Source organism: Salvelinus sp. IW2-2015, linkage group LG7 (genome assembly GCF_002910315.2).
Source record: "Salvelinus sp. IW2-2015 linkage group LG7, ASM291031v2, whole genome shotgun sequence".
NCBI classification, from domain to species: Eukaryota; Metazoa; Chordata; class Actinopteri; order Salmoniformes; family Salmonidae; genus Salvelinus; species Salvelinus sp. IW2-2015.
In genome coordinates, this window is record NC_036847.1 from 23,872,887 (window position 1) to 23,889,118 (window position 16,232).

The 16,232-nt window shown below is 41.6% G+C and overlaps 1 protein-coding gene across 5 annotated transcripts; it reads right to left on the reverse strand.

Annotated features, from left to right (window-relative positions):
- Nucleotides 1-1,166: 1,166 nt before the first annotated feature.
- LOC111966642 (protein-serine O-palmitoleoyltransferase porcupine-like) lies at nt 1,167-16,232 on the reverse strand. 5 transcript variants are annotated; one of them, XM_023991484.2, is made up of 16 exons: nt 16,016-16,232; nt 15,686-15,922; nt 14,968-15,120; nt 14,580-14,772; nt 14,392-14,435; nt 10,951-11,132; nt 10,712-10,842; nt 10,464-10,484; nt 10,186-10,200; nt 7,859-7,984; nt 5,856-5,956; nt 5,551-5,627; nt 5,408-5,471; nt 5,058-5,143; nt 2,171-2,284; nt 1,167-2,029 (listed from the first exon to the last, which is right to left on the reverse strand). In XM_023991484.2, exons 3-16 carry the CDS (start codon nt 15,104-15,106, stop codon nt 1,928-1,930), a joined length of 1,395 nt encoding a protein of 464 aa, XP_023847252.1. In that variant the 5' UTR covers nt 15,107-15,120; nt 15,686-15,922; nt 16,016-16,232; the 3' UTR covers nt 1,167-1,927. The 5 variants fall into 5 exon arrangements, with proteins under 5 accessions (XP_023847252.1, XP_023847253.1, XP_070300652.1 ...); XM_023991485.2 differs by lacking the exon at nt 15,686-15,922; XM_070444551.1 differs by having other exon boundaries at nt 15,885-16,232.

Consider the following 16,232-nt stretch of genomic DNA (forward strand, 5'->3'; position numbering starts at 1 on the left):
GTCCAGCAGTTTATTGTTGTTACATGTTCACACAAGATATGTTATTGAATGCTACGTAAGAAGATGTCTGCTTGGCAGAAATTCTTTACTCAAGGTAACTTCCTTTAACAGTGAATAGTACTTCACATAAACTTGAACCAAAGATAAATAGCGATTCAGGTTTGATACAAAATGTATTAAAAAGTATCACATATCTCCCTCAGTAGCTTCACACATATACTGTAGGTAAAAGTTTGACAAAACAAACCCTTGGGATTAATATTTCACTAGGACAGTGGTGAAAGGTGGTGTGCTAAGGCTGTGCACTTGTGCCACAGATAGAACAATGAGACAGATATTTCACCAGATGTAAAGGTAAAGCATCCGTTTGGCGTTTCCACTCACTACCAAATATGGTAGTGAGAGGAAGCCCAGTGGCCAGCAGTGGGAGGAGATGGCCATTCTGCAAATTAAACATTTGATCTCAATACAGTTCTGCTCCCAAAACTATAAATCAGTTATGAACAAAGTGGACTAAGTTTTGTAGACTTTCCCGTTTATCAAAGTAAAATTTTAAAAAATGGCTTTGTTTAGGTGTGCAAAGGCGAATTGAGTTATTGCACACGCACACTTCAGAGTACGCATTCCCTAACCAAAAATGTGCAGATGCATGCTAGAACAGGCCAATAGGATTTCGCTAGCTCACGCTTGGCTCTGCCTACCTCCTTGCTTGTTCTGCCCACTATGACTCATTTGTTCACATTGGAAACAGGCTGTGGTCTATCTTGGTTTAGCTATAAAAATATTTTCTTGTGCATTGCATGGCAAATGAGTTGAACCTTGTATTCTAAGGGAAAGCCTACTAAATGATGGTATATGTCATCTCTCGTGGACAGATCTACGTAAACATAACAGGTACTGTAGAATCTGTTGGTAAGGAATGGGATGTGTGGGATAACCAGCAGCAGTACGATTCAGTTTATGTGCAGTATGCATTCCATTAGAAATAATTAATTTCCTTAAAAACATGTTTTTTTTWAAAAGAGCAGGATATAGAAAATGACCAAAGCCTTTAGTTACTGATGCAACTTCAAACGTCATCTTAACTTCCTGTTTTCGATGCATGTATTATGTATTTTCATAATCCGCTTTACAGCAACACGAAGAACTCTGACTGACCACGTAAAGACTTTCGTATTCTTTCTTGACAACTACAATAATTTGTAAAATATATCACAGTTACATAGTTATTAACAGGACAATGGAAAAACTGGCTAAAATTTGGCACCAATTGACATGATTATTTCCATAAATAAAAAAAACATGAAAAACTTATATTATTTCTACTAAAATCCACAAAGGAAAGTTGCTGCCTTATAATTTTTTTGTTGTGCTGTCATACAAACAGAAAGACACTTTCCTAATCTCAAACCTGGGTTTTACATACTCTACAGATGTAATAACTAATTAGGTTGTAATAGAAAAATATATAGCAGTCTAATAGAGGAACAGGAAAACAACACTTAAATGGCATATTCTGGAATCACTTCTGAAAACTAGTGAACGGGTTTTTAGCAGTCCATAAAAGAGTGAATGAATGACCACTGCCATGCTGACAGGATGGGTATTGATTGAGAATCACAGTGAGATGTCAGACAGCAGATACTGATCAGTCTTTCCACAAGGGACAAATGCAGCAGCTCAAACAAAATGTGATTAAAAACAAAATTATGCGATTAAGGAAGAGTGGGGCATTATTTGAAGAGTATCAAAAATAGTTTATCACCAGCAGGTTACAGTAAGTAGATAGCCCAATCTCTTAGGCGGTGTCCTGAGCATTGCATGTTGGTCTTGAGTAAAATAGTTCATATACTGTACATAGGGGTGAGTCATTTCTCTCACCGTCTCTATCCCCAGCTCGCTCTCTCACTCTCACACAGACACACATTTAGAGGATGATGCGGTAGAGCACCCAGCAGCCAAATGTCACCCAGTGGCTGGCCCAGCTCAGCTCCGACCACTTCTGAATGGTGTGGTTGGCCACGTCACTCTGTAAAGGGAGAGAACGTAGACATGGGTTTGAAATGCCTAACTCAACCATAATGCTTCGTTCTAAAAGATCTGACGATGACTCAGAGTCATGTATGTATTTGAACATCTTAGAGACTGACACCATTCAGTAAATAGTTACCTCCTCATCATCATCCATGTAGTCAACACTGGAGTTGAACAGAGAGCCCAGGTATGCCAGGTGGAAGACAGCCAGGGTGCTGAAGGCTACGTTAATGATGTACACCCACAGGACCTGTGTGGATGGGAGGAGCAGAAGAGATTGCAAACATTGTTATTGGTGATTTTTTGGCATCGATTAAAGGAAAGGTTCACCCATTTTGAATGTTATGTTTTTGTGCATCTTTGAGTTCCCTGGGTCATTTTTATTGGCGTTCAAGCAGGCAGAAATCCAGCTGCACCGTGATAGAGTCGCTCTCACTATACTGGAAGTTAACTTCTTATGGCTGGGGGCAGTATTGAGTAGCTTGGATGAATAAGGTGCCCAGAGTAAACTGCCTGCTCCTCAGGCCCAGAAGCTAAGATATGCAAATTAYTAGTAGATTTGGATAGAAAACACTCTGAAGTTTCTAAAAGTGTTTGAATGATGTCTGTGAGTATAACAGAACTCATATGGCAGGCAAAAACCTGAGAAAAAATCCAACCAGGAAGTGGGAAATCTGAGGTTTGTAGGTTTTCAAGTCTTTGCCTATCCAATATAGTGTCTATGTGGTCATATTGCACTTCCTAAGGCTTCCACTAGATGTCAACAGTCTTTAGAACCTTGTTTCAGGCTTCTACTGTGGAGGAGAGAATAAGAGCTGATTGAGGAAGAGGTCTGGCAGAATGCCATGAGCTCAGTCAGGCGCGCGCCCGTGGTAGCTGCGTTCCTTTCTAAAGACAAAGGAATTCTCCGGTTTAAACATTATTGAAGATTTATGATAAAAACATCCTAAAGATTGATTCTATACATCGTTTGACATGTTTCTACGAACTGTAATGGAATTKTTTTACTTTTTGTCTGGCCTGCGCCTCGTGAATTTGGATTTGTGAACTAAACGCGCAAACAAAAAGGAGGTATTTGGACATAAATTATGGACTTTATCGAACAAAACAAACATTTATTGTGGAACTGGGATTCCTGGGAGTGCATTCTGATGAAGATCATCAAAGGTCATTGAATATTTATAATGCTATTTCTGACTTCTGTTGACTCCACAACATGGCGGGTATCTGTATGGCTTGTTTTGGTCTCTGAGCGCTGTACTCAGATTATTGCATGGTGTGCTTTTTCCGTAAAGCTTTTTTGAAATCTGACACAGCGGTTGCATTAAGGAGAAGTTTATCTAAAKTTCCATGCATAACACTTGTATCTTTTATCAATGTTTATTATGAGTATTTCTGTAAATTGATGTGGCTCTCTGCAAAATCACAGGATGTTTTGGAAGCAAAACATTACTGAACATAACGCGCCAATGTAAACTGCGATTTTTGGATATAAATATGAACTTTATAGAACAAAACATACATGTATTGTGTAACATGAAGTCCTATGAGTGTCATCTGATGAAGAACAAAGGTTAGTGATTCATTTTCTCTATTTCTGCTTTTTGTGACTCCTCTCTTTGGCTGGAAAAATGGCTGTGTTTTTCTGTGACTAGGTGCTGACCTAACATAATCGCATGGTATGCTTTCGTCGTAAAGCCTTTGAAAATCGGACACTGTGGTGGGATTAACAACAAGTTCATCTTTAAAATGGTGTATAATACTTGTATGTTTGAGGAATTGTAATTATGAGATTTCTGTCGTTTGAATTTGGGGCCCTGCACTTCCACTGGTTGTTGTCATATCGATCCCGTTAACGGGATTTCAGCCGTAAGAAGTTAATTAATAGGAATACAACTTTTAGATTGCGAAAACATCTATCATATATGTCATATTTCAATACTGGCCGATGTCAGGAGGATGTCTTCTTTTGAATGAACCATTGATCATATTTTTGCGATATTCCTACCTCGAGAAATATGTAATTTAATGTAGGGTCTAGCACATTTTTCCTATTTAGTTCAGGGTGTATTACATGGTGCCATTGCCAGAGATATTATAGAAAGGAGGTAGGAATCCGATGAATGAAGRAATGTATAACACCCCACCCAGCGCGATTGGTTGACAGTCTGTTCACGTTTTCATGCTGCATCAGGCGGTTGCTAAGCTAATCGTCATGCAATCCCTTCTCAAAGTCAGTGTATATGTTGAGAAAGGTGCGGATTTTCCTCGAAAGTACATAATGTCACGATCCCAAAGTTACGCGATATCACGGATAGCAAGTGAATCATCTCACATCTCGGGAAATATTTGTAATGTGTTACTTCTTGTTGATGGAATTCGTGCTAATGTTGGGTTTTGAACTGGCGCCCAATACTCCTATTTACTCCTTGCAGGAGAGAACTCCTTGTCCCAGAATGCACCGCACGGCCCATTGACGTAGCATGGGCAACGTCTCCTCAAAAGTATATCTGCCGTTGCGAATGTTAGAGTCCACTCTGTGAGGCACATCGATCTGCAGGTTGAATATGGTGACATTGTAGACGCCTAAATTGATAGTGCAGTTTGTTTAGCCAATTTAACAGCTAACTAGCCAGGTTACATGCTAATATTGTCTTTGGTATTATTGTGTGTTGCTACGTTTGCTAGCTAGCCAGCCATTAGAGCATTGCATTGTGGATTTTGTAGTCGACTTGAGCTACAACAGATTTCCACAACGATTTTCCATGTTTCTACCAACCTTATAACGTCAAAATGAAACATTTGTTCACAAAAWAATATTGTTCTCACATATTAGTGTTATTTAACACTGTAAATTATAGTACTGAATGGATTTGGGTAGATTTTTCCTTTAAGTATAAGAGATATTGTGAAACGTTGTATGGACCACTTGCATGGGGACAATATTGACAAATCTTTTAGACTTTACATATGAAAATTCCGTTATGCATAAATATCACACAAATAAAATATTTAAACCATACCTTATTGTTCGTGTGAGAACAGTTTGGCTGGCATTTCTTTGACAGAATACACGCATTAAAAATGGCTGCCAATCTCTTCCGCAAAACTGGAACAGAGGAAAATCCAATAAAATTAGTCTCAGGCAGATCAAATATAATTCACAATGATTCATACCTACTCAGCATTTGCCGTGCTTTGTGCCACAAAGCCAAGTTAATTGATTTTTCATTAGTAATAAACAAACTCTATATGTCACCTAAAGTTATTCTCCAGATGTAAATAGTGTTTTCACTGAAAGGTAACGTGGAGCTTAAATAAAATTAGCAAAGGGTTACTTTTGAATAGCAGGCTATTTCTTTTATGGACTTACCATGCTCAATATACGTGATGAACCCGAGAGACAGTAGCACTGCACCCAGGTGGAAGCTGAGACCCTAAAGGCCAAAGGAGACAATGGTAAGAAAATCTCTTACACACCTGCACTCACACCCACACCTGCTTGTGCATACTCACATGTAGAAGTGCACTGGCTGTGTATGTTACTAGGATGGCTGAAAAGGTTCCAAGGTTGCGAGCACTGGTAAAAACATCTGGGTGATCAGACAGAAACAGTTTAATGGGAATCAAGTTTGTATTCTGGTTCAAATGGAGTAATTGAGTTGGGATTTTCACTGCTTTACATTTAAATTGTAGAGGCAACTGAAAAGTAAAAAAATAATAATAACAGTTGTATTAATCTTGTGTATTTGGTTCAAAGTAAGGTCTTTATAGGCAGAGTAACAATGATGTAAATTTGTCCCATTTCACAGAAAGCTTACAGGTGTTGAGCCATCTGGACATGGGCAGATTCCATGAGGTGGCCACCTCCACCATAGACCTGGGAAACTCCACATGCAGGGGCCTAGCAACCGTCATATCCCTGGAGAATAAAACACATGCATTTCAGTTGGGCTGTTTGAAGGGGGAAAGAGAACTAGGAGGGGGCCAAATAAGATATTTACAGTGCATTCGGGAAAAACAGATCCTAATTTACACAAGTATTCAGTCCTTTTGCTCTGAGACTCAAAACTGAGCTCAGGTGCATCTTGTTTCCATTGATCATCCTTCAGATGTTTCTACAACTTGAAATTGATTGTATATGATTTGGAAAGGCACACACCCCTGTCTATATAAGGTCCCATAGTTGACAGTGCATGTCAGAGCAAAAACCAAGCCACGAGGTTGATGGAATTGTCCGTAGAGCTCTAAGATAGGATTGTGTCGAGGCACAGATGTGGGGAAGGGTACCAAAACATTTCTGCAGCATTGAAGGTCCCCAAGAACACAGTGGCCTCCATCATTCTTAAAGGGAAGAAGTTTGGAACCACCAAGATTCTTCCTAGAGCTGGCCACCCGGCCAAACTGAGCAATCGGGGGAGAAGGGCCATGGTCAGGGAGGTGACCAAGAACCCGATGGTCACTTTGACAGAGCTCCAGAGTTGCTCTGGGGAGATGGGAGAACCTTCCAGAAGGACAACCATCTCTGCAGCACTCCACCAATCAGGCCTTTACGGTAGAGTGGCCAGACAGAAGCTACTCCTCAGTAAAAAGGTACATGACAGCCCGCTTGGAGTTTGCCAATAGGCACCTAAAGGACTCTGACAGTGAGAAACAAGACTCACGTCTGATGAAACCAAGATTGAAGTCTTTGGCCTGAAAGCCATGCGTCACATCTAGAGGAAACCTGGCACCATCGCTACGGTGAAGCATGGGTGGCAGCATCATGCTGTGGGGATGTTTTCAGCCCGCAGGGACCGGGAGACTAGTCAGGATTGAGCGAAAGATGAACGGAGTAACGTACAGAGAGATCTTTGATGAAAACCTGCTCCTGAGCGCTCAGGACCTCACACTGGGGCGACGTTCACCTTCATACAGGACAACGACCCTAAGCACACAGCCAAGACAATGGAGTGGCTACGGGACAAGTCTCTGAATGTCCTTGAGTAGCCCAGCCAGAGCCCGGACTTGAACCTGATCGAACATCTCTGGAGAGACCTGAAAATATCTGTGCAGCGACGCTCCCCATCCAACCTGAGAGCTTGAGAGGATCTGCAGAGAAGAATGGGAGAAACTCCCCAAATACAGGTGTGCCAAGCTTGTAGCGTCGTACCCAAGACTTAAGGCTGTAATTGCAGCCAACAGTGCTTCAAAAAAGTACTGAGTAAAGGGTCTGAATACTTTTTTTTCTCTTCGATATATACATGTGCAAAAAAAATCTAAACCTGTTTTTGCTTAGTCACGTTGGGTTCTGAGAATATGAAATATACTTATTCATGTCACTGAGGGAGAGGGTAATGTATAACGTTTACATTATATCAGGTATCCTATTGAAATATTGAGTGGGGGGGGTGAGATCAGGCCACGTTAAGGGAGAAATAAAAGTTTATGGCCCGTATCACTTAGTGTCCTGGCTAGCAGAAAAGATACAATGTTTGTATAGATGTGTAGGAGGAGACTCAGCCTAGGCGGAAGTGTTAAATATCAGTGCTTGTGTGAAAATGTGTTTGTCTAATGTAGCTGTATTAATCCTCTGGGAAGAATAAACTTGGTTAATCTTTCATAGTGTCCGTTGAGTTTTTTCTCTGAGAATTAGAACCTAACAGTCATTATGGGGCATTGTGTGTAGATTAATGAGGGGAAAAAACTATTTGATCCTTTTGAGAATAAGACTAACGTAACAAAATGTGGAAAAAGTCAAAGGGTCTGAATACTTTCCGAATGCACTGTAACTTATGGCAAGTCTATGCCAAGCTTAGTCACCATGACGCTTTAATGCCCTGACCATTTGAGGTTGTCTTTCTCCTCAGTAAAGCCTGCTCCAGCCAGAGTGGTGGTGGTCTCACTCAGGTAACCCACAAAGTAGTTGCTGAAGTGGAATGAGAGTGCATTCTCATAGGCCAGGAGCCACCTAGAGGTCAATGGAAGAAGGTTAGATTAGAAGACACCTGTCAAAATAAAAGCCTCAAATCCCACTTACATTATTTTCCTGTGCTGTATATACACTGCTCAAAAAAATAAAGGGAACACTTAAACAACACAATGTAACTCCAAGTCAATCACACTTCTGTGAAATCAAACTGTCCACTTAGGAAGCAACACTGATTGACAATAAATTTCACATGCTGTTGTGCAAATGGAATAGACAACAGGTGGAAATTATAGGCAATTAGCAAGATACCCCCAATAAAGGAGTGGTTCTGCAGGTGGTGACCACAGACCACTTCTCAGTTCCTATGCTTCCTGGCTGATGTTTTGGTCACTTTTGAATGCTGGCGGTGCTTTCACTCTAGTGGTAGCATGAGACGGAGTCTACAACCCACACAAGTGGCTCAGGTAGTGCAGCTCATCCAGGATTACACATCAATGCGAGCTGTGGCAAGAAGGTTTGCTGTGTCTGTCAGCGTAGTGTCCAGAGCATGGAGGCGCTACCAGGAGACAGGCCAGTACATCAGGAGACGTGGAGGAGGCCGTAGGAGGGCAACAACCCAGCAGCAGGACCGCTACCTCCGCCTTTGTGCAAGGAGGAGCAGGAGGTGCACTGCCAGAGCCCTGCAAAATGACCTCCAGCAGGCCACAAATGTGCATGTGTCTGCTCAAACGGTCAGAAACAGACTCCATGAGGGTGGTATGAGGGCCCGACGTCCAGAGGTGGGGGTTGTGCTTACAGCCCAACACCGTGCAGGACGTTTGGCATTTGCCAGAGAACACCAAGATTGGCAAATTCGCCACTGGCGCCCTGTGCTCTTCACAGATGAAAGCAGGTTCACACTGAGCACGTGACAGACGTTACAGAGTCTGGAGACGCCGTGGAAAACGTTCTGCTGCCTGCAACATCCTCCAGCATGACCGGTTTGGCGGTGGGTCAGTCATGGTGTGGGGTGGCATTTCTTTGGGGGCCGCACAGCCCTCCATGTGCTCGCCAGAGGTAGCCTGACTGCTATTAGGTACCGAGATGAGATCTTCAGACCCCTTGTGAGACCATATGCTGGTGCGGTTGGCCCTGGGTTCCTCCTAATGCAAGACAATGCTAGACCTCATGTGGCTGGAGTGTGTCAGCAGTTCCTGCAAGAGGAAGGCATTGATGCTATGGACTGGCCCGCCCGTTCCCCAGACCTGAATCCAATTGAGCACATCTGGGACATCATGTCTCGCTCCATCCACCAACGCCACGTTGCACCACAGACTGTCCAGGAGTTGGCGGATGCTTTAGTCCAGGTCTGGGAGGAGATCCCTCAGGAGACCATCCGCCACCTCATCAGGAGCATGCCCAGGCGTTGTAGGGAGGTCATACAGGCACGTGGAGGCCACACACACTACTGAGCCTCATTTTGACTTGTTTTAAGGACATTACATCAAAAGTTGGATCAGCCTGTAGTGTGGTTTTCCACTTTAATTTTGAGTGTGACTCCAAATCCAGACCTCCATGGGTTGATACATTTGATTTCCATTGATAATTTTTGTGTGATTTTATTGTCAGCACATTCAACTATGTAAAGAAAAACATATTTAATAAGAATATTTCATTCATTCAGATCTAGGATGTGTTATTTTAGTGTTCCCTTTATTTTTTTGAGCAGTGTATATTTCCACACTATGAGGTTGGAATAATACTGTGAAATTGTTTTAAATATTTAAATCATGCCCTATTAGTGTAAGAGCTGTTTGAAAAGACTGCCTGAAATTTCAGCCTGTTTTGGTGGGATGTAGTTTTGGCCTGCCTGGTGATGTGGTAAATAGACTAATAAGAAAGAGTGTTCCCAACCTTTCTGCCAATAACAGCTAGTTTTCAGTTTTCCCCTCCCCAAATGTTTACTTGTTCTCCCACCAGATTCCCCAACCAAACGCAATTGATGTGAGCAGAGGTGCATACGAGCACTTCTTTCCCACTGTCGCACCTTCACACTGCACTTTTCCAACTTAAGTTTTTATTATTTTTTTCTTGCTTGAGAAAATGCTCTTTGCTAAGTTTCTTTTTGAACATTTAATTGAAAACAATCATAGTAAGGTACTTAATTGTTAAGCAGAAATTATTTAATATTGAGATTAAAACTACTGCATTGGACCTAACAATACAATTTTCCATTGTAATATAAATGGCATTAAACATACCTTGCCACAGAACCTCTGCGCAGCAAACAATTGAAGGAAAATGTTAATCAGTTATCACCATTTATTTTATACATTTAACTGATACACACTCACTCTTAAGTCTCATGGCATGAGTGGACAGGACAGAGAGACGCGGTTGTAGGAATGATGGGGATACAGACGTGCAGGTGTCAGGAAGGTGGAAGAGCTGGTGAGTTAGAAATGGACATGCAACATAAAATAAATTACAGAGACAGATGGAGGATATTGTATTGTCATAAAATCTGATAAATAATTACCTGATCTTCCGTTTTGTTTTGCTGGGGACAGAGCCAAGGCAAAGTAAGAACATTTATTTAAAGGGAGAAAAAGAAACAAATAAGAGTGCGCATTACACTACAGAAAAACATTACTCAAACATCTTTCCTACAAAAAACATTTACGTTCCACTTGTTTTTGATCGATCAAACATCAATGTCTGTGGATGCTTTCTATGACCTACAGTAAATCATTACAACAGCAATAAGAGGTTAGGTCATCCACTTACTTGCGTAGCAGCTTGTCTCCGTAGATGGGGATGAAGTAAGGGAAGAGGTAGGGAGCAACACAGTTAGAGGTGATCAGACACAGCTGGCTCTTCACCCAGCTGACACACACTTTCCATATCCAGGAGAAACTCTGAGGAAGACGAGGAGAACATCTAAATACCATCCCTCTCTCTCAATATCCTTCATCTATCTCCTTCCGTATCCCTCTGCTCTAGACAGGACTTAACACTGAACTTACCAGTTTGCGGCCCTCTATAGCCTCTCTGTAGCTGTTAAAGCTGATCCAGGGCCCAAATATGATAGTCCCAACAAAGTAGATATAGCCCATGAACTCCACAGGAGAAGGCACATTAGCCACCACGCCTCGATCCAGGTCAAAGGCTAGAGAGATGGCCTTCATGGCAACCACCATCTGGGAACCTGCAGACACAGAACTCAGTGAGACTTGAAATATTCATCACATATACATAGTTGTAACCTGTTAATGAATCTTTCACAGGGTTTTGGGGGATACACAGTACCAGTCAAGTTTAGACACACCTACTAATTCAAGGGTTTTTCTTTATTTTTACTATTTTATACATTGTAGAACAATAGTGAAGACATAAAAACTATGAAAAAACACAGTTGAAGTCGGAAGTTTACATAAACTAGTTTTAAATAGTGTTTCAACCACTCCACAAATTTCTTGTTAACAAACAATAGTTTTGGCAAGTCGGTTAGAACATCTACTTTGTGCATGACAGAAGTCATTTTTCCAACAATTGTTTACAGACATATTATTTCACTGTATCACAATTCCAGTGGGTCAGAAGTTTACATACACTAAATTGACTGTGCCTTTAAACAGCTTGGAAAATTCCAGAAAATTGTGTCATGGCTTTAGAAGCTTCTGATAAATGATGTCAATTAGCCTGAGTCAATTGGAGATGTACCTGTGGATGTATTTCAAATCCTACCTTCAAACGCAGTGCCTCTGATTGACATCATGAGAAAATCTAAAGAAATCAGCCAAGACCTCAGAAAAAAAATTGTAGACATCTACAAGTCTGGTTGTAGCAATTTCCAAACGCCTGAAGGTACCACGTTCATCTGTACAAACAATAGTACGCAAGTATAAACACCATGGAACCACGCAGCCGTCATACCGCTCAGGAAGGAGACACGTTCTGTCTCCTAGAGATGAACGTACTTTGGTGCGAAAGTGCAAATCAATCCCAGAACAACAGCAAAGGACCTTGTGAAGATGCTGCAGGAAACAGGTACAAAAGTATCTATATCCACAGTAAAACAAGTCCTATATCGACATAACCTGAAAGGCCGCTCAGCAAGGAAGAAGCCACTGCTACAAAACCGCCATAAAAAAAGCCAGACCACGATTTGCAACTGCACATGGGGACAAAGATCATACTTTTTGGAGAAATGTCCTCTGGTCTGATATAATAGAATTGTTTGGCCATAATGACCATCGTTATGTTTGGAGGAAAAAGGGGGATGCTTGCAAGCCGAAGAACACCATCCCTCCTGTGAAGCACAGGGGTGGCAGCATCATGTTGTGGGGGTGCTTTGCTGCAGGAGGGACTGGGGCACTTCACAAAATAGATGGCATCAGGAGGAAGGAAAATTATGTGGATATATTGAAGCAACATCTCAAAACATCAGTCAGGAAGTTAAAGCTTGGTCGCAAATGGGTCTTCCAAATGGACAATGACCCCAAGCATACTTCCAAAGTTGAGGCAAAATGGCTTAAGGACAACAAAGTCAAGGTATTGGAGTGGCCATTCAATGCCCTGACCTCAAACCTATAGAAAATTTGTGGGCAGAACTGAAAAAGCATGTGCCAGCAGAGCCTACAAACCTGACTCAGTTACAACACCTCTGTCAGGAGGAATGGGCAAAAATGTATTTATGGGAAGCTTGTGGAAAGCTTCCCAAAACGTTTGACCCAAGTTAAACAATTTAAAGGCAATGCTACCAAATACTAATTGAGTGCATGTAAACTTCTGACCCACTGGGAATGTGATGAATGAAATAAAAGCTGAAATAAATCATTCTCTACTATTATTCTGACATTTCACATTCTTAAAATAAAGTGGTGATCCTAACTGACCTAAGACAGGGAATTTTTACTAGGATTAAATGTCAGGAATTGTGTAAAACTGAGTTTAAATGTATTTGGCTAAGGTGTATATAAACTTCAGACTTCAACTGTATGGAATAATGCAGTAACCAAAAAAGTGTTAACTAATTTGAAATAAATGTTATATTTGAGATTCTTCAAATTAGCCACCCTCTGCCTTGATGACAGCTTTCCACACTCTTGGCATTCTCTCAACCAGCTTCACCTGAGGTAGTCATGCATTTCAATTAACAGGTGTGCCTTGTTAAAAGTTAATTTGTGGAATTTCTTTCCTTCTTAATGTGTTTGAGCCAATCAGTTGTGTTGTGACAAGGTACGGGTGGTATACAGAAGATGGTCTTTTACCAAACAGGGCTAAGTCCATATTATGGTAAGAACAGCTCAAATAAGCAAAGAGAAACGACAGTCCATCATTACTTTAAGACATGAAGGTCAGTCAATCTGGAAAATTTCAAGAACTTTGAAAGTTTCTTCAAGTGCAGTCGCAAAAACCATCAAGCGCTATGATGAAATTGGCTCTCATGAGGACCGCCACAGGAAAAGAAGACCCAACTTACCTCTGCTGCAGAGGATAAGTTCATTAGAGTTACCAGCCTCAGACATAGCAGCCTAAATAAATGCTTCACAGAGTTCAAGTAAAAGACATCTCAAAATCAACTGTTCAGAGGAGACTGTGTGGATCAGGCTTTCATGGTCAAATTGCTGCCAAGAAACCACTACTAAAGGACACCAATAAGAAGAAGAGACTTTCTTGGGCCAAGAAACACGAGCAATGGACATTAGACCAGTGGAAATCTGTMATTTGGTCCGATGAGTCCAAATTTGAGATTTTTGGTTCCAACCGCCGTGTCTTTGTGAGACGCAGAGTAGGTGAACGGATGATCTCGGCATGTGTGGTTCCCACCGTGACGCATGGAAGAGGAGGTGTGATGGTGTGCGGATGCTTTGCTGGTGACACGGTCTGTGATTCATTTAGAATTCAAGACACACTTAACCAGCATGGCTACCACAGCATTCTGCAGCGATACACTATCCCATCTGGTTTGCGCTTAGTGGGACTATCATTTGTTTTTCAACAGGACAATAACCCAACACACCTCCAGGCTGTGTAAGGGCTATATGACCAAGAAAGAGAGTGATGGAGTGCTGCATCAGATGACCTGGCCTCCACAATCACCAAACCTCAACCTAATTGAGATGGTTTGGAATAAGTTGGACCGCAGAGGGAAGGAAAAGCAGCCAACAAGTGCTCAGCATATGTGAGAACTCCAAGATTTTGGGAAAAGCATTCCTCATGAAGCTGATTGAGAGAATGCCAAGAGTGTGCAAAGTTGTCATCAAGGCAAAGGGTGGCTACTTTGAAGAATATAAAATATATTTTGATTTGTTCAACACATTTTTGGTTACTTCATAGTTTGTCTTCACTATTATTCTACAATGTAGAAAAAAGTTAAAATAAAGAAAATCCCTTGAATGAGTAGGTGTCCAAACATTTGACTGGTACCGTATATAAAAACAAATTACAAAGTATGAACCAACCTCTCATTTTGTGCCAGGTGGTGGTGTCCATCATATGCAGCTCTCTGGTTGGATAAGTCAACAGTAGACCAATTAGAGGATGTTTACTCCACTAGGAGCTAAAAGGACTAAGTCAAGTTGTTTATCATCAATTATCTTTACTTAAAAAGTTGTATGTTGTTGCCTGGTAACAGAGAAGGCCTACCTACCCCATGAGCAGGTAGATGAGGATGGTGATGGAGAGGAAGGTGGCCCGGTTACTGGAGTGTCGACAGAGGAAGAGGATGAGGTAGCACAGTAGACTGAGCAGTACCACCCACACCATGTGGAGCTCAAAGAACAGGTACAGGGTGTAGAACCCTCCTGCCACAGTGCTCAGGTGTTTCACATAGGATGGGAGGCCTGACCAGGCCAACAAAACAACAACACAGAAGAGAATAAGAGCATGTAGTTGTAGACAGTCGTAAAACATGCATGTAGTTCTATATAATAATTTTTCAGAAATGTCAAATCAAAATTACTCTCCTAATACTCATCATGTCTGCGACAATGAAATTCCGAAAGTGACATTTCAAACAAAGGAATGTGAAATCTCACCCAGAATCCAGAGAAGTCGGCATAGAAGGCAGATGACCAGAAGCTGCCAGACCTGCTCCAGGCCCTGCTGAGTGGTGGGCAGAAGGCAGCCCTCCACAAGCTCATGGAAGAACTCCTGTCGGCTGAAGGACCCCATCATGCTATGCACAGAACCTTGGAAAGTGGGGTGGGGGGTATAATCACAAAGAAGGATATTCTAATAGGCAACATAACAATTTAAAATGTATAAGTTCCAACAGAAATAACATCTGTGACCATCACTCGCCGTGCATGCTGACAAAGTAAGCAGAGAAGGGTTACTGCCTAAACTATCTTAACATTTTAAATGCAAGTTCTTTAGCAGATGCTGTTGTCCAGAGCGACTTACAATTAATACATTAATCTTAAAATAGCTAGGGACACAACCATTTATCACAGTCGTAGTAAGTACATTTCCCTCAGTAAAATAGTTATCAACAAAGTCTCTGATAGTTGGAAAAGACAAGCAGTTTCTTTTTTGGGGGGGTCTGTACATCAACAAAATGCATATGATATGATATACAGGCAGCTGTGTGCGTTCATGGACAACTACAGACAGTACCAGGCAAGCTATTCTGAAAAATCAATATATCGTATATTTAATCTATAAATGGCCCAAATAGTCTTCCACAAACTGACAGGTTTATGTTGTTTCCCAAGCTACAACACACAGCATGCTGGTTTACAAGGCACAACTCACAAATAGCTAGCTAGCAGGCTGGCGCCATACAAATCYGTCCTAATCCGCAGTGCAGTTGTCTTCGCACTAACGTTTGCAAAGGTCGTAGCAGTACAGTCTTCCATTATTGTGCTCACTTGATAAGGATAGCTATCCGCTATTAATGAAATTCGCTGACCATGCTTTCTCATCATTCATGATCAGATAAGAAAATACCTACACACCGTGGTGTCTGGATAGTCAGCCGAGCCCCACACGCTACACCGCCAGAGGGAGAAAGACGCTTTTTCAAGAGACTCATCATCATTCCAGATTTGCTTATATTTTTGAGAGGAAAATTATGTGTTTTACCTCCAAACCCTTCAGTCAGTTGTTCCGTCAAATGGGTTTACTTGTCCGTTTCTTCTATCTGTAACCACTTGACACAATGTTATGAGTTTCATGCACGGCTGGTCCAGATGCAGCGTGACGCTGACACCAAGCTCCAGGTCATAGCATCAACAGCAGTCGCTTTAGCAACAAACAAAAAAAAGCAGTTGCTTTAGCAATTCATGCAGCCAGTGCTACT

Coding starts and splice junctions, on each gene's coding strand:
- LOC111966642 (XM_023991485.2), bottom strand. CDS start 15,106: ATGATGGGGTCCTTCAGCCGACAGGAGTTCTTCCATGAGCTTGTGGAG. Junction 10,843..10,950: donor CTATAGAGGGCCGCAAACTG/GTAAGTTCAGTG, acceptor CGTCTTCCTCAG/AGTTTCTCCTGGATATGGAA. Junction 5,144..5,407: donor CATCACGTATATTGAGCATG/GTAAGTCCATAA, acceptor CCTCTGTTCCAG/TTTTGCGGAAGAGATTGGCA.